This window comes from Gadus chalcogrammus, chromosome 22, assembly GCF_026213295.1.
Source record: "Gadus chalcogrammus isolate NIFS_2021 chromosome 22, NIFS_Gcha_1.0, whole genome shotgun sequence".
NCBI classification, from domain to species: domain Eukaryota; kingdom Metazoa; phylum Chordata; class Actinopteri; order Gadiformes; family Gadidae; genus Gadus; species Gadus chalcogrammus.
The window spans coordinates 3,626,840-3,652,958 of record NC_079433.1 but is presented as its reverse complement, the minus strand read 5'-3'; the positions used below and the strand labels follow the sequence as shown (position 1 = coordinate 3,652,958).

The 26,119-nt window shown below is 51.5% G+C and overlaps 2 protein-coding genes across 3 annotated transcripts; one reads left to right on the top strand and one right to left on the bottom strand.

Annotated features, from left to right (window-relative positions):
- Window positions 1-184: 184 nt before the first annotated feature.
- Window positions 185-4,585, bottom strand: LOC130376185 (zinc finger and BTB domain-containing protein 12-like). Its single transcript, XM_056583405.1, has 8 exons — window positions 4,358-4,585; window positions 3,356-3,564; window positions 2,945-3,142; window positions 2,322-2,510; window positions 1,563-1,746; window positions 1,090-1,520; window positions 588-1,008; window positions 185-249 (listed from the first exon to the last, which is right to left on the bottom strand). Exons 2-8 carry the CDS (start codon window positions 3,557-3,559, stop codon window positions 185-187), a joined length of 1,692 nt encoding a protein of 563 aa, XP_056439380.1. The 5' UTR covers window positions 3,560-3,564; window positions 4,358-4,585.
- A 262-nt stretch (window positions 4,586-4,847) lies between these two features.
- ehmt2 (euchromatic histone-lysine N-methyltransferase 2) lies at window positions 4,848-26,119 on the top strand. Of its 2 annotated transcripts, none has more exons than XM_056582706.1 (26): window positions 4,848-4,902; window positions 5,552-5,621; window positions 6,191-6,361; window positions 6,637-6,992; window positions 7,270-7,348; window positions 7,798-7,877; window positions 7,992-8,087; window positions 9,284-9,407; window positions 10,163-10,267; window positions 11,823-11,953; window positions 12,613-12,756; window positions 13,298-13,662; window positions 14,737-15,030; window positions 15,596-15,685; window positions 16,519-16,601; window positions 16,826-16,932; window positions 17,287-17,409; window positions 18,188-18,289; window positions 18,661-18,765; window positions 19,801-19,955; window positions 21,251-21,418; window positions 22,009-22,153; window positions 22,728-22,805; window positions 24,309-24,424; window positions 24,907-24,993; window positions 25,988-26,119. In XM_056582706.1, the coding sequence occupies exons 1-26, from the start codon at window positions 4,873-4,875 to the stop codon at window positions 26,070-26,072; spliced, it is 3,489 nt and encodes a 1,162-aa protein (XP_056438681.1). In that variant the 5' UTR covers window positions 4,848-4,872; the 3' UTR covers window positions 26,073-26,119. The 2 variants fall into 2 exon arrangements, with proteins under 2 accessions (XP_056438681.1, XP_056438680.1); XM_056582705.1 differs by having other exon boundaries at window positions 4,862-5,330.

The window sequence follows — 26,119 nt, the reverse complement described above, 5'->3', positions numbered from 1 at the left end:
AAGCAGCCTTGACTCTAGTAAAATTAGTTAAAATAACAGCGTTTAGTGCCAGTGTATACACCGATATGGCGATTAAGATATTGTGTCTTTTACACTGTCTGCACATCCGTGATTCATGGAGGAAATAAGAGACGGTGCTTTGGAAGGCTAACCGGTGATGTCCTTTCAAAAATCATAAACCGGGTCACGAAGCCGCTTGGCTCAAAAGACCCTTCACTTCAGGTAGAGCCAGACCCAGATCCAAGACCCCTGATCCCATAAGGACCACCACTCCCAGACACAGATTTAGGGCATCTGCTAAATGCCCTAAATGTAAATGATAAAATCAGTTTCCACGACGACGACTCCTGGATCATCAGTTCCTGCTCCTCCTCTTCTCTGATCGGCCTCCCTCGCCCAACCCCTCCCCCTCCTCCTCCACATCAGTCCAAGACCCACCCCGGCCCGCTTCCCCCAGGGTACAATCCGTTCCTACGACAACGATGGCTCCTGGATCATCAGCTCCTGCTCCTCCTCTCTGATCGGCTTCCCCTCCATCCCCACCCCTCCAACCCCACCACCACCTCCACCACCACCACCTCCTCCACCCTCCTCGCGGGCGCGCTCCTCCTGCTCGTGGAGGGAGTTCTGCCCCGTGGTCTTGCCGTGCTGCTCCTTCAGGTGGCGCCGCAGCGCCGGCTTGTGGGCGAAGCGGGCGTGGCAGTAGGCGCAGCGGTGCGGCCGCTCGCCGCTGTGCAGGTTCATGTGGTCGATGAGCGTCGACTTCTGCGTGAACGTCTTGTAGCACAGCGGGCACTGGTGGCTCTTGCCGGCGCCGCCGCGATGCACCGCCATGTGGCGCGTGAGGCTGGGCGCGCTCTGGAAGTGCTTGCCGCAGCACGGGCACGCGTACAGCAGGTGGCTGGCGCGCACGTGCGCCGCCAGGGCGTGCGGCGAGGGGAAGGTCACGCCGCAGTGGTCGCAGATCACCGGCCCCGCCCCCACGCTGGAGGTGGAGCCCACCACCGCCACCGACTCGTCCCCGCCGCCGCCGCCGCCGCCGCCGCCGCCGCCGCCGCCGCCGCCGCCGCCCTCGCCGTGCTCCGTGGCCTCGCCCAGCAGGAAGCGGTGGTGCATGTCGCTGGCGGCCGCCATGGCGGCCACGTCGTCGGCGTGCGCCTCCCCGCCGCCGCCGCCAAAGTCCATCGGGGGCAGGTCGACGCCCAGGTAGCCCGCCGCCGCCGCGCTCATGGCGTCCGCCCGGCTGTAGTCCACGCCGTACGGCCCCCCGCCGCCCATCATCCCCCCCGCCCCGCCGCCGCCGCCGGGGTACCACATGTCCGGGTGGGGGCCGGCCAGACCCAGGGGCCGTCGCTCCTGGGCCCCCGCCCACTTCCTCTTCTTGAAGCCCCGCCCCCGGGCCCGGCCGGCCCGGGGCTCGGAGTAGCGGCGGCGGAAGACGCGCGCCGCCGCCATGGAGAGGTTGTCGCGCAGGAAGCCCCCCATCTCCAGCTCCTCCTGCTCCGAGGGGTTCACCCCGAACCCCCCTCCCCCTCCTCCTCCTCCTCCTCCTCCTCCTCCGCCCAGCTCCCCGTCCATGCCGGAGTAGGGGTCTCCGTGGGAGGCGTCCGAGGGGCCCCCTCTGTCGTCCTGGGGGCCCTCCGCCCCCCCCTGCTGCTGCTCCTCCTCCTCCTCCTCGTCGGGGGGGTACACGTTGAAGAGCTCGTACTCCCGCCGCGCCGCCTCCTCCTCGTCCGAGGCGTTGACCTGCAGGAGGGGAGAGAGAAGGAGAACCGAGGGGGCCGGTCGGAGAGGGCAGAGTCACCGAATTTGCCGTCGTGCGTGCGGAAGGTTACCGAGGAGCGGGGGACCTCGTCGACGTTTTATCCACGTTTCCGTTTAAAGCTAAAAGGTGACGGGGAAGACGTAGCTAGCCGTCTGTCGCCCTGACAGAGAGTTTCACGTCACCTAGGAGTAAGAGCTATGTTTAGTAAAAAAGTTGCATATTTTGAGCTAGGCTTCTGTAGAGTCATGACGTCAGAAGTAGTGGCATCACGCGCGGGAAACAGAGCTAGAAGCCTGCAGAGCAGCGGTGCTGTTTGACCCCTGTTTAGAGTTCATGCTCTTTGTTTGCTTTGTTCCCTTTTGACTGGTAAAAAGCCGAACTGATTCAAAAGACGTGTCATGTTCGGAGTCAAGCTCATTGCTTCCATAGGTTTACCGAGTGTAACAAAGAAAATGGGAAAGACGAAGCTACACCAGATGAAGTTAACCTATGGGCGACCGCCTCTGTGGGATACGCTGGGAGAACCCCAGGGGTATAAACCAACAGCTCCCTCTACCTTAATGCACGACTCGTCCAGCAGGGGGCTGTTGCCATGGTGACCGCCGGCTCCTCCCGGCCCTTCGCCGTGCTCGTCCTGAGATCCCCCATGAGGGCTGGCCGGCTGCGAGGGCGAGGCGTGGCCAGCAGGGGGCGACATGGAGGTGCCACTCGCGATGACGGGCGTGGAGAGACCCTCTGTCTTGATCTGTGACCAGAGGAGGAGGAGAGATGCCACACATTAGACCCTGAACACAAAACACACACACTACTCTATCCTATTATAATCTGATGTTCGTTAATGTGTCATATTGTAAATTACATTTTATGCAATCCATCCCAATTTAACCTAGTATTCAATCTAATCTAATACATTTTATTGCATTTCAATCTATGCATCTATCCATCTAATTGATGCCAATATGATAATCGAACATAATCTGATTTTATTTCATCTGATTATAACTTATTTTAAGATCATATCAGATGAACAAAGCATAAACAAAGTGTATATAATCTGATCTCATCGGTTAATTCTAACGCTCCACGCATCAAGGTAACACAGACACAACCCCGCCCCCCCCCGCCCGTCAAACGCGCCGACCACCAATGGGAGCGCGGGATCCCCGACCTCCGACCCACCTTGGGCTGGGGGGCGGGGCTGCGGTGCAGCATGTACTTCTTGAGCGCGCCGCGGCAGCGCTCCACGATGTGCTCCATCTGCAGGTAGCTGGCGGCCGTCAGGTAGTTGACGATCTCCTCGGGGCCGAACTGCAGGACCCCCGTGTAGCAGGAGAGCAGCAGGTTACAGACCACCGAGGAGCTGTGGAGCAGGGACACCTGGGGGGGGGGGGGTCTGGGGGTTAGAGGAGGGCTGGTCTGGGATCCTATGTAAGAGGCGCAGGGTTGGGTCTTGAGGTCCTCGTTACAGAGATGATCTGCTGAGGAGGAACTCGAGGGAATCAAAGAAATCAGGGGAATCAGTGAATTCACAGATTAACCTCGGTAACCAAGGGAACCAGGGGAACGTCTGTATTGGGCGTGGCAATCTACCTGTAGTTTGGAGGCGGGGCTTAGCAGGAACTGGTCACGGAGGAATGGCGAGCACGCCGCCAGCACCACCTTGTGGCCCCGGAACGTCTGGTTGTCGCTGGCGACGATGGTCACGTCGCAGAAGTGCTGACGGGAGCGCAGTGCGTTCATGTGCTTCAGCGTGGCGTCCCCGTGGCCCGGCAGCCGGAAGCACAGCGCCTCCATCTTGTCTGCAAACAGTGGGGGGGGGGGGGGGGGGGGGGGGCGGCGGCACACAGTGGGTGAATCCCCGTTCCACCGTCACCAGGTATGATGCTGATGCCGTTTCAAAATCACCCATTAGTTACGTCACAAGTGGGAGCCCACACGAGCGAATGATGGATGGATCAACCCAAAATGCATCTGGGGGGAGGGGGAGAGAGACAGTCCAAAGGGTGGCCTGGTGGGTTGATGTCAATAGTAATGGGTTGGTTTTGTAAAGGCTTGTAATGGCCAATCAAACCCGGTAGTAAATTTGGTGACCCTTAATAGAATATACACACGCATATATACGCATAGACCTGACCACCTATTTAAAAATCCAACACAACCTTCAAAGCAGGCGCGGACTGAGAGGTCCTAAAACGATTTGGTCTGTTTTGACAAATATACAACACCACGTATAGTGCCATACTGTGGCTCTAAAATCACTAGTATACACCGGTAACAAGCGTTTCTTATTGTTGTGCTCAGTATTGACAAGGAAGGACAACACTTCATAACGCCGTAACTTTTGATTGACGGCGCGACCCATTTAGACCCACACACGTGTCGTCAAACGACGCGGACCCCTGCTGAACAGGATACAGACGACTGATCATTGATCAACGCCCCGGATCAATGATTTGAACTCCTCGGGGCCTACCGGGTTGAATGTTATGCGGGCTAACTTGGGCTCTACATCTGCTTGATGTCTAGTGTATGAGGAGCAGACTCGGTTCAGCAGAGCTCGGTCCGGATCACAACAACTTCACCGATACTCACGGGCGCGTCTCTCCTCCAGCGCGGATCTGATTGGTTGGAGTCGTCTTTAAAAAAAAAAAGGTGAAGATTTCGAGACAGATTGTGTGGTAAAGTTATCTAGTTGTGTTGACAAGCCCGTGTCACAACGTCGACCACATCTCCCGAGTGTGTTTATTTTGGACCCCGGATTGAAGCCACTTCCTCTAAACGATTTTCTTCGGTGATTCACGTGTAAAACTGACCTGAGGTCAGATCTCGTAAGCAGATATCGCGATGTCTCCACGGTGGGCCGGAACGTGACAACCGTTCCTGGGTCTGTCGGTCCACAGCGAACGGGACCGCAAAAGGGGGCGTGTCCTAGGCCCGTCGACGTCAGATACGTACTATGGCGTCATCGAAAGCGTTGCCAGATTGGGCCAGATTTCCCCGGCCAATCTGGCAACCCTGGCCGCAGCGGGCTTCAGCCAGGGTTGCCAGATTGGCCGGGGAAATCTGGCCCAATCTGGCAACACTGGTCAGCACCAGTTGGGGGAAACATGTCGTCGGCATCTGAAACAGCGACAAAGGTAAAGAAACCTGGGTAATTGAAGGTGCAAATGCATTACATGCTCACTTACAGCATCAGACACGGAGTAGGACGGACGATCAATGCATAAAAACGTCACAAGTTGCGCCATAGAGTGAAATTATCTCAAATTTCTGACCAGTATGCTGCTGGACCAGCAGTGCTGGTTTAAGCTGCTGGTTTGTCTCTGTCGAGCTATGCTGCAACGCTAACTGGACACAGATGAATCCAATCAGAACAGAAACGCTGGTTGTGTGGTCGTGGCTGGGCATCATACCCGGGATATTGTGTTGTTTCTTAGTGCCATGGTTGAAGAAAAGACCACCACACGCACTGCAGGGCTGGATCCGACCACATCCTCCAGCTGTGCCCGGTGTATTGGCGCGCAATAAGCCCCCCATTCATCATTCATTAAGCCAGGCACTGCCGGTGTGTGATCATGACGGGAACCTAGAGCAATATCATTGTGTTTATGTATTAAATATTAACTCCAGAGATCCGAAAATATTTAGTGTGTGTTGTGGTACTCCCGTTTGAAGCCCCTGGTGGCGAATACCTGCACATGGGTCTGAACTGTCAGAAGCAACTCTCACTTTGTGCAACTTCATGGAACTTTTTTGCGTTCTAACATGGGTTTGTCTTTTTTCAAGGAGCCCCTTGGGGACAATGCGCTAGAAAATAAAGCAGAGTTGACCTCGGCACCAAATCAAGTACAAACAGGTAGGTCCCCTGTGTAAAATGTGATTTAGACTCGGGACCGATACGTGGTCAGCTAAGGTCGGTTTGTTGTCGGACGATTTGATGGACACGTAGCATTGCCTTCAGAGAGGTTGTGTCCTACCCTCAAAGTATACCTTTTTGGAGGTATTTTATCCTGATAGATTCACTACAGAGGAAGGTGATTAAGGATCGAGATGCAAGGAAATTGGGTATCGAACCCTGAACCTTTCAATTTCTTGAGGTTTGAATATTGTGAGCATGGTATCAAAACATCCGGACCCGATGGATGGATACAGACAGATGATGTATGCACTTATTGTATGTTGTACGTCCTGGCACTTTCAACCTAGCATCACGTAGCATCTTATCCTTGCTATCTTTGTTGTAATGGGGGATGGGTTAAGCCAGTGATTGTTAGTGCTTGGCACTTGGTTCTATGAACATCCTTACTGTACCGACAGCGATGTGGTCGCTTTGGATAAAAGCATCTGCTAAATGCCCTAAATGTTAATGTAAATATTATAAACATACAGGTGTGATAGCTTCCAGAGGCGTGCGTTTCCCCGCAGGTAACGCTGCCCCCTCCACAGCTCTGGTCGTCAAGGAGATGGAGCCTTCGCCTGTGGGCGGGACCTCCTCAGCATCCCTGTTTCAGCTGCCAATCAAAGAGCGTGCCTCCAAACCTGCGGAAGATAGCGACGCCCCACCCTCCTCCTCTCCACCAATGAGGGCTTTGACAGGTCAGAACCTCTTTGGCAAACGGTCACTTATTGGTTGGAATATGTGTGTAAAGTATAGAGAATGTGTATGTGGTTTAGAGAGAGAGAGAGGGAGAGGGAGATGGTAGGGGAGGGGAGGGGGGTGAGTGAATGTACATTAATGTTGTCTTTTGTCAGTTGTAAAAGAAAATGTCAAGGTTGTGGCTATAAAAATAAGTAACTAAACTTATCCTCTGAACTTCAGTGAGTTTGGGGTTTAGGGTTGATCTTTAACAATCGTAACCCCCTCTCTGCAGGACACGCATCCAAGACCTTCCTCTCAACCACATCCTCCACCTCCTCCTCCTTCCCATCCACCTCCTTCGCCTCCTCCTTCTCCTCCTCCTTCCCCACCACCTCCTCCTCGTCTCCCTCCACCTCCTTCTCCTCCTCCTTCCCCACCACCTCCTCCTCCTCTCCCTCCGCCTCCTTCTCCTCCTCGCCCGGGAGAGCCAAGATGAGCGTGTCAGGGCCAGGCACCAGCAAGTCCACGCTGCCCCCTGCTCCTCCCTCCTCCTCCTCCTCCTCCTCCTCCTCGAGCCTTGCTGTCTCCGGCCCCCCGCCGAAGGTCCACCGAGCGAGGAAGACCATGAACAGACCCCCCCCTGCGCAGGTGAGTTCCCGACGTTCCGAACACAGGAAGTGGGCTCACATTTCAAAACGCGGCCGTTAGTGACATCACAAATGGAAGTGTCCACCCATAGATTGAACTACCAGTTGGTTCATTCCCCCCCCCCCCGCTAGATGTATCACTTGTCCCAAAGATTCATCCACTAAGGAAGTGACACTAATACTAATGAAGTAACAAACTGAATTCACATAATGATGATATTACATCAATAACTGTGGATTCTGTGTGTTTTCTGAATCTCTGTGCGTTTGACGGACAGCTGAGTCGCGTTGAGGCGCCCATCTTCCTGGTGATGCCGTCGGGCCCCTCAGCCTGCCTCCTGTCGCAGAGTGAAACCGGTGAGTTAATCTACAGAGAGGACAAGAGATCGTTATAGAGACATGCTACAAAGAAGACCCCAAAGTGCCATAAGTCCCCGTGTCCCCATTATGGCACTTTTGCGTCTTCTTTGTAGTGTTCCAACAGTCTCTTATGTGGCAGGAAGTCTCGTTACAGTCCGGTCTCATCTTTCACAATAACAGGGTAGAAATTGAGAACCATCGCTGACCCCCTTCTGCTCCTGAACAGCATTCACTTCCCATTTGGATAAAAGTGTGCTTTGTATTGTTGCGTCTCTAATATGTGTCCTCTTTGTGGTGCTGTGTCTTTATTATGTGTCTTCTTTGTAGTGTCGTGTCTCTATTAGACGACACACTACAAAGCAGACACCAGCATGCCATTCAAGTCCCCATATTCGGTGTCCCTGAGAATTGTGTCCCCTGTCTAAAGTGTCTCTGTTTCTCCACAGCTGCCAAAAGAAGACGGTTGGGTCTGATGTTCGAAGGCACAAGCGAGATGGACATCAGTGCTTCGGAGAAAGGTCAAAGGGTATGTTTCTACGTTATTTTCCGGAAACTTGCGTGTCAATTCATTTTTGCTGTTAAATAAAAACTGTTGATGCAAATAATCTCGCAGCCTGTTGATGAGCGTTCTTGTTTCAAGGGGGTGGAGCCTGTTGCCAAGGCGGGACCAGCCGAGAGCAGCGATTGGCTGAAGGAGCCGAAGGATGAAGAGGATCCAATTCAAATCTCTGACAAGGTGATATACCAATACGTTCACTGAAAGGGGATCCTCAGCTTTGGTCCACTATAAGATAGAACGGCTTCAATAGCATCTTCAAAATAGATTCTTTCTATGTAAAAAATCACAGAAACATTGTACTATTGCATCATAAAAACGCATTTATAATAATAATAATAATAATAATAATACATTTTATTTATAATGCACTTTATATTCAAGAATCTCAAAGTGCTTCAGAGAAAAAAATACCAAAAAACTATTAAAAAAAGGGGGAACCTCAAAGAAAGTTTAGCTAAATGCTCTTTTAAAGAGATGGGTTTTGAGGTTCCGTTTAAAAAGAGCTGTAGTCTGTGGAGCCCTCAGGTGGTCAGGGAGGGCGTTCCATAGTCTAGGGGCAGCAGCAGAAAAGGCCCGATCACCCATGGTGCACAGCTTCGTATGTCGGGTTTGGAGGGTGTGAGTGGATCCTGAACGGAGTGTACGTGAGTTTGTCGGGGGGGTGAGGAGTTCCTGAAGGTAGAGGGGGGCAACGCCGTGAAGGCACTGGTGGGTGAGGAGGGAGACCTTGTACTCAATTCTGAGTGAGACAGGGAGCCAGTGCAGTGATTTCAGGATGGGGGTGATGTGGTCATGCTTGCGCACCCTCATCAGGACCCTGATCATACCAATGACATAGAGCCCAAGGTACAACAGGTGTAACTATGTGAGGTACATCCTGTGATGATGGAGTGCAGGCCTCATAGCAATGCTAGGATGGGTTAGGGTTAGGGTTAGGGTTAGTGTTGTCTTGGTGGACCAGCGAGCTGACAGCCGTGTGCTGGTTCAGTCCTCAGGTCCGTGGTCAGCGGGGGCGGAGCCAGAGACCGCCATGAACATGTCCACCCATGTGAATCTTTCTGGTGCTCCTGACGGGATTTGTTTTGACCATGGGGTTTAGAGTCAAAAATCATTTTTTGCCGATGCACATGTTAGTTCTAAGATTTCTTCGTATCATCCTGCTGGATGTATAGTCATACAAATTAATCGTATCATCTTGATAAAAAATGCATGGAAATGCGAAATTGACCTGTTGTTACGAATACCTGGGAATGTATCCAAGATGTCTTGGTTACTCATGTTCCCGGGCCACACCTCGAGCCCTGGCCAGTGTCCTGATATCCCGGCTAACCCCACAGTCTGTGTTTTTGTTGGTGTTGTTGTTGAACCACCAGGGCGTCGGAGAGGCCGAGGCCCAGAGGGAGAGCCACGGTAAGAACGGCCCGGGCACGTTTCCATGGCTACAGCCTGGGCGGAGCCAGCAGAGGGAGGGGGCTCAGGGCTCGGAGATGCATGAAGGTGAGGAGGAAGATTAGCGCTGTGTGCTAGCTATGCGATACACTTCCACTATCACATCGCCAACACTGTGTGCTAGCTGTACAATGCACTTGCACTATCCCAATGCTAGCACTGTGTGCTAGCTGTACAATGCACTTGCACTATCCCAATGCTAGCACTGTGTGCTAGCTGTACAATGCACTTGCATTATCCCAATGCTAGCACTGTGTGCTAGCTGTACAATGCACTTACACTATCCCAATACTAGAACTGTGTGATAGCTGTACAATGCACTTGCACTATCCCAATGCTAGCACTGTGTGCTAGCTGTACAATGCACTTGCACTATCCCAATGCTAGCACTGTGTGCTAGCTGTACAATGCACTTACACTGCCACAATGCTAGCACCATCTGCTACCACTATGCTAGCATCAAGTGGTGGCTGTGTCATACGTCAGCAGGGACCACAAATCAACATGTTACAATATAGTTCAATAATAACAATATAGCCATATATTATAATTATGAAAACAATTGTCATTGAAATGTGTACTAATGGTGCTAGTACTAATATGCGTGTTTGGAAAGATGTCCCCATGTAAAATAAATAAATACATGTGTTTTAAAAAAATTGATAAATGTGTGTGTGTGTGTGTGTGTGTGTGTGTGTGTGTGTGTGTGTGTGTGTGTGTGTGTGTGTGTGTGTGTGTGTGTGTGTGTGTGTGTGTGTGTGTGTGTGTGTGTGTGTGTGTGTGTGTGTGTGTGTGTGTTCCAGGCTCCAGGGGGCCTGGGGTCAGTGCTGTGGGGGGGCCCCCTGACTACTCGGAGGTTCCTCTGGACGTCTCTGCTGCTGACAGCCTCACTCTCTCGCCCCACCACGGTGTGTGGGTTCACCCCCAGTGTGTGTGTGTGTGCGTCTTTGCAGGCACTGTACTGTGTGTCTTAATGTGGATAATGATGTTTTATAATGTGTCATTGTGTACTTTTACAAGTGCACATTTAGCGGAGACGCTTTCTGGATGAGTGTGTGTTGCTTCCTTTTCCTGGTTGAGGGTGTAACGCTTCTGGTTGTGACTGTAACTCCTCCTGCTTCCTGGTTGAGTGTGTAACACTTCCTGGTTTTGTGTGCAACACTTCCTGTTTGTGTGTGTAACACTTCCGGGATGTGTTTGTGTAACAATTCACGCTTCCTGGTTGTGTGTGAGTGTAACACTTCCGGCTTCCTGGTTCTGTGTGACACTTCCTGCTTCCTGGTTGTGTGTGTGACAGTTCCTAGTTCCTTGTTGAGTTCTTATCGCTTCCTGCTTCCTGGTTGTGTGTGTAACGTTTCCTGCTTCCTGGTTCTGTGTGTAACATTTCCTGCTTCCTGGTATTGTGCGTAACGTTTCCTGCTTCCTGATTGTGCGTGTATAACACTTCCTTCCTCCTGGTTTTGAGTGTGTAACGCTTCCTGCTTCCTGGTTGTCTGTGTGTAACGCTTCCTGCTTCCTGGTTGTGTGTGTGTAACGCTTCCTGCTTCCTGGTTGTGTGTGTGTAACGCTTCATGCTTTCTGGTTGTGCGGGTGTAACACTTCCTGCTTCCTGATTGTGCCTGTGTAACACTTCCTGCTTCCTGGTTGTGTTTGTGTAACGCTTCCTGGTTGTGTGTGTGTAACGCTTCCTGCTTCCTGGTTGCGTGTGTGTAACACTTCCTGCTTCCTGGTTGTGTGTGTGTAACGCTTCCTGCTTCCTGGTTGTGTGTGTGTGTAACGCTTCCTGCTTCCTAGTTGTGTGTGTGTGTGTGTGTGTGTGTGTGTGTGTGTGTGTGTGTGTGTGTGTGTGTGTGTAACGCTTCCTGCTTCCTGGTTGTGTGTGTGTAACGCTTCCTGTTTCCTGGTTGTGTGTGTGTAACGCATCCTGCTTCCTGGTTGAGTGTGTAACACTTCCTGGTTGTGTGTGTGTAACGTTTCCTGGTTGTGTGTGTGTGTGTAACGCTTCCTGGTTGAGTGTGTAACACTTCCTGGTTGTGTGTGTGTAACGCTTCCTGCTTCCTGGTTGTGTATGTAACGCTTCCTGCTTCCTGGTTGAGTGTGTAACACTTCCTGGTTGTGTGTGTGTGTAACGCTTCCTGCTTCCTGGTTGTGTAACGCTTCCTGCTTCCTGGTTGAGTGTGTAACACTTCCTGGTTGTGTGAGTGTAACGCTTCCTGCTTCCTGGTTGTTTAACGCTTCCTGCTTCCTGGTTGAGTGTGTACCACTTCCTGGTTGTGTGTGTAAAACGCTTCCTGCTTCCTGGTTGTGTGTGTGTAACGCTTCCTGCTTCCTGGTTGTGTGTGTGTAACGCTTCCTGCTTCCTGGTTGTGTGTGTGTAACGCTTCCTGCTTCCTGGTTGTGTGTGTGTAACGCTTCCTGCTTCCTGGTTGTGTGTGTGTAACGCTTCCTGCTTCCTGTGTGCAGAGGGAAGTGATGCGGGGGACCGTCTAGAGGAGCTGCCCCTGTGCAGCTGTAGGATGGAGGCCCCCCGGGTCGACTCCCCCGGGCCGGGGGTCAACCGCCGCTGCATGGCCACGGAGAGCGCGGACGGAGAGGTGACACACACACACACACACACGGAGACACACGGAGACACGCACACACACACGGAGACACACTCAGACACACACACAGAGACACACAGAGACACACACACACACACACACACACACACACACACACAATATCAGTAATCAGGGCCACCCCCCCCCACAGCTCCGAACCCCATGGAGCCAGACAGACAGACACACAGACAGACACACAGACAGACACACAGACACTCAGACACACAGACACTCAGACACACAGACACACAGACAGACACACAGACAGACACACACAGTTGTCCACCAGGTGGAGATCTGCCATGTGGTTTATCGAGTGGTTTGTAAAGAAATGTTCTCTATAGACCGTGTAGGAGATTATGTTCTGGATAAAAGGGATAGGAAAAGTAAATAAATATATACTATGCTGTACCTGTCCTGCTGGATGGATAGTCATACATAGGTCATCTAATCTAACAGTGTACAATGTAGCTATTGGTGATGTAGCATTAGTAATCTGTATGGTTCTAAACAGGTACAAAGCTACAATGAACAAAACCGGAGACTTATTCGTGTGTGTGTGTGTGTCTCTGTGTCTGTCTCTCTCCTGTGTGTGTGTGTGTGTGTGTGTCTGTCTCTCCTGTGTGTGTGTGTGTGTGTGTGTCCCCCAGCTGCGTGCGTGCCTCAGCGTGACGGTGAAGGCGGAGACGATGCGTCCCTCGAGCCGCGTGGCTCTCCAGGTGCTCTGTGACCTCCACCGCGCCCACATGGTCAAACACCACTGCTGCCCCGGCTGCGGCTTCTTCTGCCTCGCGGTACGGAGACGACACCACCCGAACACCGCCCTTACACCCCCCCTGACGACACTACACACCACCCTGACCACCACACACCACCCTAACCCCGCCCTCAACCCTAACCACCACACACCACCCTAACCACCACACCCCACCCTAACCACCACACCCCACCCTAACCCCACCCTCAACCCTAACCACCACACACCACCCTAACCCCGCCCTCAACCCTAACCACAACACACCACCCTAACCCTCGCATCACTACACCCCACCCTAACCACCACACACCACCCTAACCCCGCCCTCAACCCTAACCACCACACACCACCCTATCCACCACACACCACCCTAACCCCGCCCTCAACCCTAACCCCCACCCTAACCCTAACCCCACCACACACCACCCTAACCTTGACCCCCCCCCCCCCCTCACCCTCTCACACACCCACCGCCCTAACACTCCCCCTAACCCACTGTCCTTCACCACTAGCTCACTATGTAGCCACCTAGCCTCTATCCTGTGACCTCACTTCCTCCTGCTGGCCCCCCCCCCCAGGGCACCTTCCTGGAGTGCTGTCCCGACCAGCGCATCGCCCACCGCTTCCACCGCGGCTGCGTCACCGTGCTGGGCGGCGCCCGCGGCCGCGGCAACAACAACAACAGCAACAGCCATCACCATGGCAACCACCACAGCAGCAGCAACAACAACGGCAGCAGCAGCAACAACGGGGGCGGGGGGATGCTGTTCTGCCCCCACTGCGGCGAGGACGCCTCGGAGGCCCAGGAGGTCACCATCCTCTCGCCCGTCTCCGCGGCGACCGGCGTGGTCACCATGACGGCGTCCTCCACCACCGCGCCCTCGCTGGCCACGCCCGCCGGGGGGGCGGGAGGGGGAGGGGGGAAGCCCGACAGACCCGTGGGGTGAGAAGCTGACGGGGGGGGGGGGGGGGGTGGATTAGGGATTGATTGGTTGACTGATTGATTGATCGGAATCCAACTCAGTGTGATTGGCTGTTACAAGCTGTTTGAAAAAATGGCTTAAGTGACATCACAAGTGGGCGTGTCCGCCTCGATTTAGGACGGATAGGCAACGTTTGCTCTGGTCCACTGGATAGGCTGGGAGACGGATCTATCTAGCGTACATCTAGGTGGACACGCCCACTAGTGATGTCACTGAGGCACAGAGAAAGGGACGATTTTCAAACGGCTTGCAACGGCTAATCACGCTCACACCTGGTGGCATGACGTCACCCCTTTATTGACTGATAGATCGGGTCGTTAAAGAATCCAACCATTGTTTTTGTTAATGTTTTACGATTGAATGATTGAAGAGGTTGTATTAGAAACAGGAAATCACTGTTTAATCGGTTTATTGATAAGGGAATCCAAGATTAGCTTGATCATAAATAACTTGCTGCGGCTAACCAACACACACACACACACACACACACACACACACACACACACACACACACACACACACACACACACACACACACACACACACACACACACTCACTCTCAATCTAACACTCTATTACCCTATCCCTCTGTCACTCACACACTCACTCACTAACTATCACTCACCCACTCACTCACTCTATCACTCACTCTATCACTTACTCTTATCACTTAACCACTCACTCTCTCACTCTCTCACTCACACCCTCTCACTCACTCACTCACTCACTCACTCACTCACTCACTCACTCACTCACTCACTCACTCACTCACTCACTCACTCTATCACTTACTCTATCACTTAACCACTCACTCTCTCACTCACACCCTCTCACCCTCTCACTCACTCACTCACTCACTCACCCTCTCACTCACTCACTCACTCACTCACCCTCTCACTCACTCACTCACTCACCCACCCACTCACTCACTCACTCACTCACTCACTCACTCACTCACTCACCCGCTCACTCACTCACCCTCTCACTCACATCCTCACACCCTCTCACTCACTCCCCCTCTCCCCCCCTACAGTGCGCGTATGCGTGGCCACGGCGTTCCCCCGCGGGACCCCGACCACCACGCCCAGCCCCCCCCCCCGGCCCCCCTGCCCCCCCCGCGCCCCGCCTCCGACCCTCTGGCCTCGTCCTCGTCGGTCGCCACGGAGACCCGGCCCCCGGCGTCGGAGGGGGGCGAGGGGGAGGGGGTGGACAGCGCGGGGCCCTCGCTCTGCCTGCCCAACGGGGGGCTGGTGTGTCCCAGCGCGCTGCCCCCGGGGCCCAGCAGGGCGGCGCTGCAGAAGGCCATCCTCACCCACGACACCGAGAGGTCAGCGGACGTTCTGCGTCAAACCATTCAAAATATACAATGTCTTTTTTATTATTAAATGTTAGGGATGCGCCGAATATTCGGCCACCGAACATGTTCGGCCGAAAATGGCCCTAAACATAATGTTCGGTTTCGGCCGAAGGAGTAAAAAGGGTGAACATAATACGCCGAACATTTTTATTTATTTATAAAAAAAAAAAGAAAGTTTAATCATTTATTTAAACGTACATTGCTCTTAAATTCTTGCTATAATGTCTGCTGGAATGTCAGAAAACGTTCAGTATTAAATAAATATTTTGTATCAAATTTGTAATCGATTTTTTTTTATAGAAAAAAATGACGTCGTCATTTTTGGTTCATGGCGGCTTGCGCAGGTCAAGCAGGGAGACTTTGAGTTAGGTTTTTTGATATCGGCAAAACGCTGATTATTGACGTTAATATTCTGGACCGTCTGGGATTAATGGAAGAACAGCGTCCTTTGTCCTCGCTGGTCTAACGTGCCCCTCTGTCTCCCCGTCTCTCTCCGTCTCCCCCCGTCTCCCCCCGTCTCCCCCCGTCTCCCCAGCCGTCCTTCCCTCCTGGATGGCGCCTCTTCCTCCAGCGGCCTGAAGGAGGCCGAGGGCAACGGGCTGAAGACCCACGTGCCGATGGAGAGGTTGGTGAAAAATTGACATAAAAACATTTACCGTATTTTCCGCACTATAAGGCGCACCGCAGTACAAGCCGCAGCAGCTAAATTGAGTGATGTTTACATATATAAGCCGCACTGGAGCCCGCCGCTTAAAAATCCATTGATTTAGGAGGTCCCCTAGTGGCCGTTAGCTATAAAATCCAAAGATTAGCCGCACCGTTATATAAGCCGCAGAATCGCAAAATGGGAAAAAAGGCGTGGCTTATAGTCCGAAAATTACGGTATGTCCAATTAAAAACGTATGCTGCGGCCAAAACTCTTAACAACAGTGTGCTGGATATTTTTCTCTCTTTCTTTACTCTCCCCTCTCTTTCTTTCTTTCTTTCTTTCTTTCTTTCTTTCTTTCTTTCTTTCTTTCTTTCTTTCTTTCTTTCTTTCTTTCTTTCTTTCTTTCTTTCTTTCTTTCTTTCTTTCTTTCTTTCTTTCTTTCTTTCTTTCTTTCTTTCTTTCTTTCTTTCTTTCTTTCTTTCTCTCTTTCTTTCTCTCTTTCTTTCTCTCTTTCTTTCTCTCTTTCTTTCTCTCTTTCTTTCTCTCTTTCTTTACTCTCTTCTTTCTTTCTTTCTTTCTTTCTTTCTTTCTTTACTCTCTTTCTTTACTCTCTTTCTTTACTCTCTTCTTTCTTTCTTTCTTTCTTTCTTTACTCTCTTCTTCTTTCCTCTCTTTCTTTACTCCCCCCCTCTTTCTTTCTTTCTGTCTTTTTTTCTTTCTTTCTTTCATCTCTTTTCATTTCCTCCCCCCCTGCCCTCTCTCCCTCCTTGCTATCTCCCTCTGTCTCTCTCTCTCTTCTGATTGGCCAGGAGGAAGAAGCTCCGGTACCACCCCCGCCAGCTCTTCCCGGCCACCAAGCAGGGGGAGGTGTTGAAGGTTCTGCTCATGCTCAGTGAGTGGCCCCCCGTGACGTCATCACATGACATCATCACATGACATCATCGCACGCCAAGACGTCAAGACATGACGTCACATGCCGCCATCACAAAGATGGAGGATGATGCTAGAGACCATCGTACCGGTTTAATTTGTCCTTACTGTGTGTGTGTGTGTGTGTGTGTGTGTGTGTGTGTGTGTGTGTCTGTGTGTCTGTGTGTGTGTGTGCGCGCGTCCCAGTGGAGGGGATGGATCCCACCGGCCAGCCTGACTCCCAGGGCAGGCGGTCAGCGCTGCACGCTGCTGCCCAGAGAGGAGCTCTGGAGCTCTGCTACATGCTGGTCCAGGTAGACCCCCCCTCCCTCTGTCTCCCCCTCTCCCTCGATCCTCTCTCCCCCTCCCTCGTTTGTAAAGCGAACCACCTCCCTCTCTCCCCCCTCTCCTCTCCCCCCTCTTCCCCTCTCCTCTTTCTCCCTCCCTCTCTCTCCCTCTCCCTCTGTGCTCTCTCTCCTCTCCCCTCCCTCACCTCCCTCTTTGGTAAAGCCTACCACCTCCCTCTATTAAATCAATCAATTTCTTTGAGAATAAACCACTGTTTAACTCCAATTATTAATAAAGTACTAATATCCCTGACTGGATACTTTCTGTTGTTCCTCTGCCCTCTCGCCTGAACCCTCCACCTCGATTTGTCTTATTTCCAGGCGGGCGCCAACGTGGACGCCAAAGACAAGACCACGAGGACCCCTCTGCTGGAGGCCATCACCAGCGACCACGTGGAGGTGGCCCGCTACCTGGTGCAGTGCGGGGCCTCCGTCTACCACGTGGTGAGCGTCTTACTGGCCCCGAACCCCCCCCGCCCCCCCGTGGGGCCAAGGACCCACCTCCACATGAAGAGGGGTGGGGGTGGTGTTGGAGAGGGGGCGTGGTGGTGGTGGTGGTGGTGGTGGTGGTGGTGGTGATGGTGGTGGTGTGAGGGGAAGCTTCGTTGGAAGGATGATAATGTGTGGTGGTTATCGTCATGGTGATGGTGATGATGATGTGTGGTGGTTATCGTCATGGTGATGGTGATGATGATGTGTGGTGGTTATCGTCATGGTGATGATGATAATAATAATAATAATACATTTAATTTAGAGGCGCCTTTCAAAACACCCAAGGTCACCTTACAGAGCATATAGTCATCATACATATTTAAAAAAAAAACAAGACATTGTGGAAAAAATAAATAAATAAATAAATAAATAAATAAATAAACATGTATGGTGGTTATCGTCATGGTGATGGTGAGGATGATGTGTGGTGGTTATCGTCATGGTGATGATGATGTGTGGTGGTTATTGTCGAGGTGATGGTGATGATGATGTGTGGTGATGTGGTGGTTATCGTCATGGTGATGTCCTCTCGGGTAGAGGACGATGGGTATCGTCATGGTGATGACATATCATGCGATGGTGATGGTGATGTGTGGTGGTTATCGTCACGGTGGTGGTGAGGACGATGTGAGGGTGACGTCTCTTCAGGAGGAGGACGACGGTCATCGTCATGGTGATGATATGTCATGTGATGGTGATGTGTGGTGATGTGATGGCGATGTCCCTTCAGGAGGAGGACGGCTACACGGGGCTCCACCACGCCGCCAAGCAGGGGAACCTGCAGCTGGTCCACCTGCTGCTGGAGACGGGACAGGTGGACATCAACGCCCAGGTGAGGGGGGGAGACGGTCTCCGTGGCAACAACGAGATTACAGACTGCAGCGTCAGGGTTCCCGATTAGCCGTGTGGATCAATTAGCCGTCAACTCATTTGAGTGTATTATGCATATAATGCAAGGGAATTTCAAAATAAAAGTCTTTGTATTCCGAATGAACCCACTTGACTATTATGTTATTCACCCATGAAAATCCAAACGTTGTCGTCAAATAATAACTCAAAAAATAACGAGTAGGCGTCAAGGCTCCTACAGACGCTCTTATCAAACGCCAAGCGCGCCTGGAAGTGATGTCGCCCCCGCGCATCACTTCCTGTTCCTGTCTGCGTGGCCCCTGACCCCGTTGGCGTTGGTGTTGGTGCTTGCAGGACAGCGGCGGCTGGACGCCCATCATCTGGGCGGCGGAGCACAAGCACATGGACGTGATCCGGGCGCTGCTCAGCCGCGGCGCCGACGTCACCATCCAGGACAAGGTCGCCACGGTTACCGCCTCCATTGGGGAAACTGTTTACGTCTTTTTTTTAGTGTGTCTTGTGTAACGTTGTTTTATGTACAGTGACGGTAAAAGGAGAGGGAATGACACGTTATTGGCGTTGAACTTTGTCTCTTGCGCTAGGTGCAGTCCCCACTCGATGTACGGGTGAAGGGGCACCACAATGCATTGTGGGATCTTTTATTGACGGTACTGCTTGGGGTCAACAGAGTCGGGGGGAGTACTGTAAAACGCTGTTAAACGTTAATGTACCATAACTCAGGCAAACAGGGACAGACCTGGAGGTTCAAATGCCGGACCCTTAAGAGTGTACCCCGTGTGCTGGTGTGTTCACCACGTCGGCAGCCCGCCTTGTAGCCACCCGGGTTAGATTCCCCGCTGTTGCATCACACCCTCTCTCAATGAAGCTACTTCCTCTTTCTCCCCCCGCCCCCCTCCGTCTTCTCAACTCTCTCCCGCTACCCCTCTCTCACTCCCTTCTCTCCACTTCTCTCCCTCTCCTCCCCCCTCTCCCCCTCTTCTCTCCCCTCCCTCTCCTCCTACCCCTCTCCTCTCTCCCCCGACCTGTCTCTCTCCCCTCTCCCACCCCCCCTTCTCCCTACTCCCCCTACCTCTTCCCTCTCCTCCTATCCCCCTCCTCCTCCCCAAATCCTCTCTCTCCTCCCCCTCACTCCCTTCCTCTCCCCTTCCCCCCTCTCCCCTCTCCTCCATCCCCTCTCTCCTCCCTCTCCCCTCTCCCTCCCCCTCTCTCTCCTCCCTCTCCCCTCTCTCTCCTCCCTCTCCCCTCTCCCTCCCCCTCTCTCTCCTCCTCTCCCCTCCTCCTCTCCCCTCCTCCTCTCCCCTCCTCCCTCTCCCCTCTCTCCCCTCCTCTCCCCTCCTCCCTCTCCCCTCTCCCCTCTCTCTCCCCCCCTCTCTCTCCTCCTCTCCCCTCCCTCCCTCTCCTCTCCCCTCCCCTTCCCCCTCCCCCTCTCCCCTCTCCCTCCCCCCCTCTCCCCTCCCTCCTCCCCCTCTCCAGGAGATGAACATGTGCCTCCACTGGGCCTCGTTCGCGGGCAGCGTGGACATCGCTGAGCTGGTGCTGAACGCCGGCTGCTCGCTGTCCTCCGTCAACATGCACGGGGACACGCCGCTGCACATCGCCGCCCGCGAGGGCTTCATGGAGTGTGTCACGTGAGTCATCAGAGCCACGCCCCCCCCCCACCCCGCCGACTACGCCTCCAACAGTCCTCCTCCTCCACGCCACCCCGCTCTGCGTGTAACGTGGGGGGGTTTGGTTTAAAGGGGTGATATTACACCACCAGGTGTGTGTGTGAGTGAGAATAGCCGCCACAAGCCGTTTGAAATCGGCCTCTTCTGACATCACAAGTGGGCGTGTCCACCTAGATTCAATTCAATTCAATTCAAAGTGTTTATTGTCATATGTACAAAAGATATGTTCTCAGTTGTACAATGAAATTCTTCATTTGTTTCCACAGACTGAATGGCAAAAAAAATTTACAAGATAGATAGATAAAAGATAAAAATACATTTAAGTTATAAATAAAACGGAATGGTGCAAATCCAAGAAAGCCAAAGTGTGTGAGCAAAATGAAAAAAGCTGCAGCAGTCCTGAGGTAGAATACTGCTTAACAACAGTCTCCTATCTGAGGGCAGTGGGGAAGAAAAAGTTCTTTAGTCTTGATGTTTTGGACTTCATACTTAGATAGATAGATGTAGTGTGGATTGATCAGTCTACCTGCCGACCCAGTGGACCGTAGCAAACATCCGTTACACATCGAGGTGGATGCTACCACCACGGATGTAACTGACGCACAGAGAAGGACACATATTCAAACGGCTTGTAACGCCGTATCACACTCACACCTGGTGGCTTGATGTCGCCCTGACATTGTATATATTTAGTCATTCCCACGGCCCCACAATTTAATCACAAAGGGATGGTGCTTAGGATCCAGTAAGAGAAAGTCCCGTACCGATATCACAGAGTTACTTTAGCACACACACGAACGAGGATTAACGATAGTGACCGAAAAATGAGAAGAAACGCCACCAAGCCGAGAGCCTTGGCAAAGGATCAGCATGTATTTTTTTCTCCAAAGCGTCTTAGAGTACCATATTAAGCACTATATAAATTGTATTTATTATTATTATTATTATTATTATTTTAATAGTCCATTTCCTTCAATGTTTTCTTCATTTTATATATTTATTGATCTTCCTTTTATACTTTACTGTTGGGCAACCGGGAGTTGTGGTCATAGCGTCGACAGGTCATCGTCATGGTTAGCGGTGTTTCATTATCGGTGTGTGTGTGTGTGTCATTATCTCTGTGTGTGTGTGTGTGTGTGTGTGTGTGTGTGTGTGTGTGTGTGTGTGTGTGTGTGTGTGTGTGTGTGTGTGTGTGTGTGTGTGTGTGTGTGTGTGTGTGTGTGTGTGTGTGTTGCGGGGGGGGGGGGTGGGGTCAGGCTGTTCCTGTCCCGGGGGGCCAACATCGACACCACCAACCGGGAGGGGGACACCCCGCTGAGCCTGGCCAAGCCCGACACGCCCGTCTGGGTGGCGCTGCAGATCAACAGGAAGCTGCGCCGGGGCGTGGCCAACCGGGCGCTGCGCACCGAGAGGATCGTCAGCAGGTAGCCGTGATGTCACTTCCTGTCCGTCGTCTCCCTCTTACATATAGATACATAGATGTATAGAGATAGAATGTGGTTTGTTACGCAGTTTATGGAAGAGCACGATTTGATCATAGATAGATCTAGATATCTAGATCTAGATATCCAGAGATCTAGATGTAGATAATATCTATCAAATATGAAATGTTATGCAGTGCATGGAAAAAATACGATTTGATTATCAGTTATAGTACTTTAGATTGTTATTGATCGACCTGGGGAAGATGGGTGATTGATCGTTACATCCCAGTAGCCACGGTTACTGTAGCTAGGTAATTGTAGGCTACTTTTTTTGGCGTACAAAAACTAGGTGGAGCTCTGAATGTGTCTTCACCGTGCATTCGCTACAATTCAATAATATTGGGTCATTAATCAGACGCAGGCTGGGGTTAAGGGTCGTCTTTCTCAGGGAAGACTGAGAACATCGGGGGATCGAACCCAGAACACTTTCAGACGAGTATCACCCCAGCCCATACACCATGCTTGAATTGAGACATGTTAGCAGGTGTAATCTGATGTTGTCATAACGTTGCCCCCCCCCCCACCACCAGTGACGTCGCCCAGGGTTACGAGAACGTGCCCATCCCCTGTGTGAACGCTGTGGACGAGGAGGGCTGCCCGTCGGACTACAAGTACATCTCGGAGAACTGCGAGACGTCGGCCATGAACATCGACCGCAACATTACCCACCTACAGGTCTGTCCCGGCTAACTTCCTGCCTCACTTCCTCCCTCACTTCCTCCCTCACTTCCTCCCTCACTTCCTCCCTCACTTCCTCCCTCACTTCCTCCCTGACGTCAAACCTAGAGGTCTGTCCCTGATTCGGCCCCCCGGGTTTATGAATGGTTTAATCTCATGCTTGTGAGTATTAATGGATGTCATATTTTTTGCGTGCACCTCTATTTATTGATGGGTGCGTTGCTGTGTTAGTGAGTCCATGGTCTGACTTTGTGTGTCTTTTCAGCACTCTGTATCTAATGGATGTGTGCGTTGTTGTGTTAGTGAGTCCATGGTCTGACTTTGTGTGTCTTTTCAGCACTCTGTATCTAATGGATGTTTGCGTTGTTGTGTTAGTGAGTCGATGGTCTGACTGTGTGTGTCTGTGTTCAGCACTCTGTATCTAATGGATGTGTGCGTTGTTGTGTTAGTGAGTCGATGGTCTGAATGTGTGTGTCTGTGTTCAGCTCTGCAGCTGTGTCTAATGGATGTGTGCGTTGCTGTGTTGTTGAGTTAGTGAGTCGATGGTCTGACTGTGTGTGTCTGTGTTCAGCACTGTAGTTGCGTTGACGACTGCTCCTCAAGTAACTGCCTTTGTGGACAGCTCAGCATCCGCTGCTGGTACGACAAGGTGAGCACACACACACACACACACACACACACACACACACACACACACACACACACACACACACACACACACACACACACACACACACACACACACACACACACACACACACACACACACACACACACACACACACACACACACACACACACACACACACACACACAGTCAGTCCCCTGGAACTAGACACACATAGACACACATTTGTTAGAGTTTTGAATACACTATAGCCTGTTGTATTTTCATCCATTGGTTTTCCATATCAGGGCGGGTCCCTGTACAACTCTACAACAACCACAGAGCTAGGGGTTAAGATTGCAATCTTCTAGGCAAAGGTAGCACCCCACTAAGCTAAATACCTAGCCCTCGGAGCTAGCTATCACCCCGATCACCTAAGTTGTCATAATGCTACGCCAAGCTAGCACTCAGCTAAGCTAAATAACTAGCCCTCTGAGCTAGCTATCATCCCGATCAGCTAAGCTATCGTCCCGCTAAGCCAGGCTATCGTCAAGCTAAGCTAAACTCAGCGTCCTGAGACCTCACTGGAGCTCTGCATTTGTCAGCATCACTGCTACAGGCTACCGCCGGTCAGTGCGGTGGCCAAGGGGCCGCACCCCCACCCCGAAGTTCTGGGTTCGATCCCCAGTGTCCGCAGCAGAGACATGGGCGTCCAAGGGGCAAGATGCCCCCCTAACCCCCACAAGCTCCTTAATGGTTTCTGATTCACTCTAAGCTGCGTTGGATAAAGGGAACAACTAAGTTACTGAATAACCAAGCGAACCAAAGTGAGGATACCAGCATGTTTTTGTCCTAAGTCTGGTCCCAGTGTGTTATTTTACTCATTAATCAGAGTGCACAGGAGTGCTGACATCAAGGTTTGAACCCTCAATACTTTAACCCATAGAGCTAGACTTTCCTGTTCCTTGTTTTATGTCATTAAATGTGACTGTGCCTTGACTAGTCATATTTAATGATGTTCAGTACTGCTTAGTGTGTCATAATTAATGATGTTCTGTCATGTTTAGTCATGTTTGGTGTGGTCATGTTTACAAAATGGACAAACAGTAAAAGTCCATTAAATAAGTCAATAAAAAGTGAGCTATATTGCACATAATTAAAAAGAGTAGGAGGTACATTGGCCAGTTAGTGACGTTCTTTCATATCTAGCGGTCATATTTAGTGGTCTCCGGTCCTGTCTAGTGGTCTCCGGTCCAGCCTAGAGGTGTTCAGCCCTGTCTAGCCATACGTCGTTGATGGTAAAGCGCTTTACAGTACTGCCTAACATTCACCCGTTCATGCACACCCTCACACACCCGACGGCGGCGGCAGTCAAACCAGTTAGGCTGCGGCATCTCGCCGCTCAGGGACACCTCGACACTCGGCTAGGAGGAGCCGGGGATCGAACTAGCAACCTTGCGGTTACCAGCCCAACCCGCTCTACCTCCTGAGCTGCTGCCGTCCTCGTTGACCCCCCAGTGTCGTCCCCCCCCCCCCCCCCTCCAGGACCAGCGGCTGCTCCAGGAGTTCAATAAGATCGAGCCCCCGCTCATCTTTGAGTGCAACCTGGCCTGCTCCTGTTTCCGCTCCTGTAAAAACCGGGTGGTCCAGGCCGGCATCAAGTAAGACCCCCCGGCGGACCCCCCCCCCCCAACCACACACCGCACACAATTGGATCTAGACTCGCATATCTAGCAGAGAGGGGGAGGGGAGGGGAGAGAAAGAGAGATGGGAGGGAGTAGTATATATTATATTCGGTTTTCTGTATTTGCATGGGATTTATTTCATTATTAATGAAAATTATTAATAAATCAAATTATGGAATAGAGTTATATCATAGTGATATATGATCAATTGGTTGTGCACGCAATATAGATTATGGGTTTGTTTTTAAAACTTTTTTAGATTATCAATTTATTTTACGTTCTGAAGGCTTCACCTTTTTGCATGGTTTGTTTTCACGCCATGGTCCGTACCGGATATAACCGGTCATATCCTGTATCCAGTCCACCTCGGTTGGGACTTTTACTTTGAAATGAACCCCATGGAGGTCCTAGTCTTCTTCATGGTCTTCTTCTTCTTCTTCTTCTTCGGTGGTGTCCAGGGTGCGCCTGCAGCTGTACCGGACGGAGAAGATGGGCTGGGGTGTCCGGGCGCTACAGGACATCCCCCAGGGGAGCTTCATCTGCGAGTGAGTCCCACCCGTGCGTGTATACGTGCCTGCGTGTTTGTTTGCATGTGAGTGTGGTAGTGTGTGTGTGTGTGTGTTGTGGTGTGTGTGTGTGTGTGTGTGTTCCTCCCCCCCGAAGTGTGTGTGTGTGTGTGTGTGTGTGTGTGTGTGTGTGTGTGTGTGTGTGTGTGTGTGTGTGTGTGTGTGTGTGTGTGTGTGTGTGTTCGGGGGGGGAGGAAGGGAGGGGACATGGAGATGCCAGTTACTGGGTGAGGTCTCTCCCCTGTCTCCCCCCTGGTTGCTGTGGGTATAAACATGTGGTAACCAAGGTAACCATGCTCTCGTGTGTGTGTGTGTGTGTGTGTTCTCGTTCATATCATTTAGTGTAGCGTTAGTTTGGGTGTGTGTTTTGCATTTAGAAATGTTATTAAGTAGGGGGAAATTGTTCTCCTTTCAGTCGATATGTCTTTGGGCTTCACTCACTATAGTTTTGTGTCCAACACTAGGTTTATATTCCAAATATATACACAGGAAATGTGTGTAACTAGGTTTATATTCAGTAGATGCGTCTATTGGCCTCATTAACTGTAGTTATGTGTGTAACAGTATGTTTATATAACAGGTTTACATCAAGTAGGTCTCTGGACTCAATAACTTTAGGTTTATATTATGTAGATGTGTCTTTGGCCTCACTAACTGTAGTTATGTGTGTGACTGTAGTTTATATAGTGTAGATGTCTCTTTGGCCTCACTAACTGTAGTTATGTGTGTAACTGTAGTTCATATAGTGTAGATGTGTCTTTGGCCTCACTGACTGTAGTTATGTGTGTAACTGTAGTTTATATAGTGTAGATGTGTCTTTGGCCTCACTAACTGTAGTTATGTGTGTAACTGTAGTTTATATAGTGTAGATGTGTCTTTGGCCTCACTAACTGTAGTTATGTGTGTAACTGTAGTTTATATAGTGTAGATGTGTCTTTGGCCTCACTGACTGTCGTTTTGTGGGACCTACCAGGTATGTGGGGGAGCTGATCTCGGACGCGGAGGCAGACGTTCGGGAGGACGACTCGTACCTGTTTGACCTGGACAACAAGGTTTGATTCAGCAGAGTCCCAACACACACCTTTCTCTGTTTTGAGTCATGATG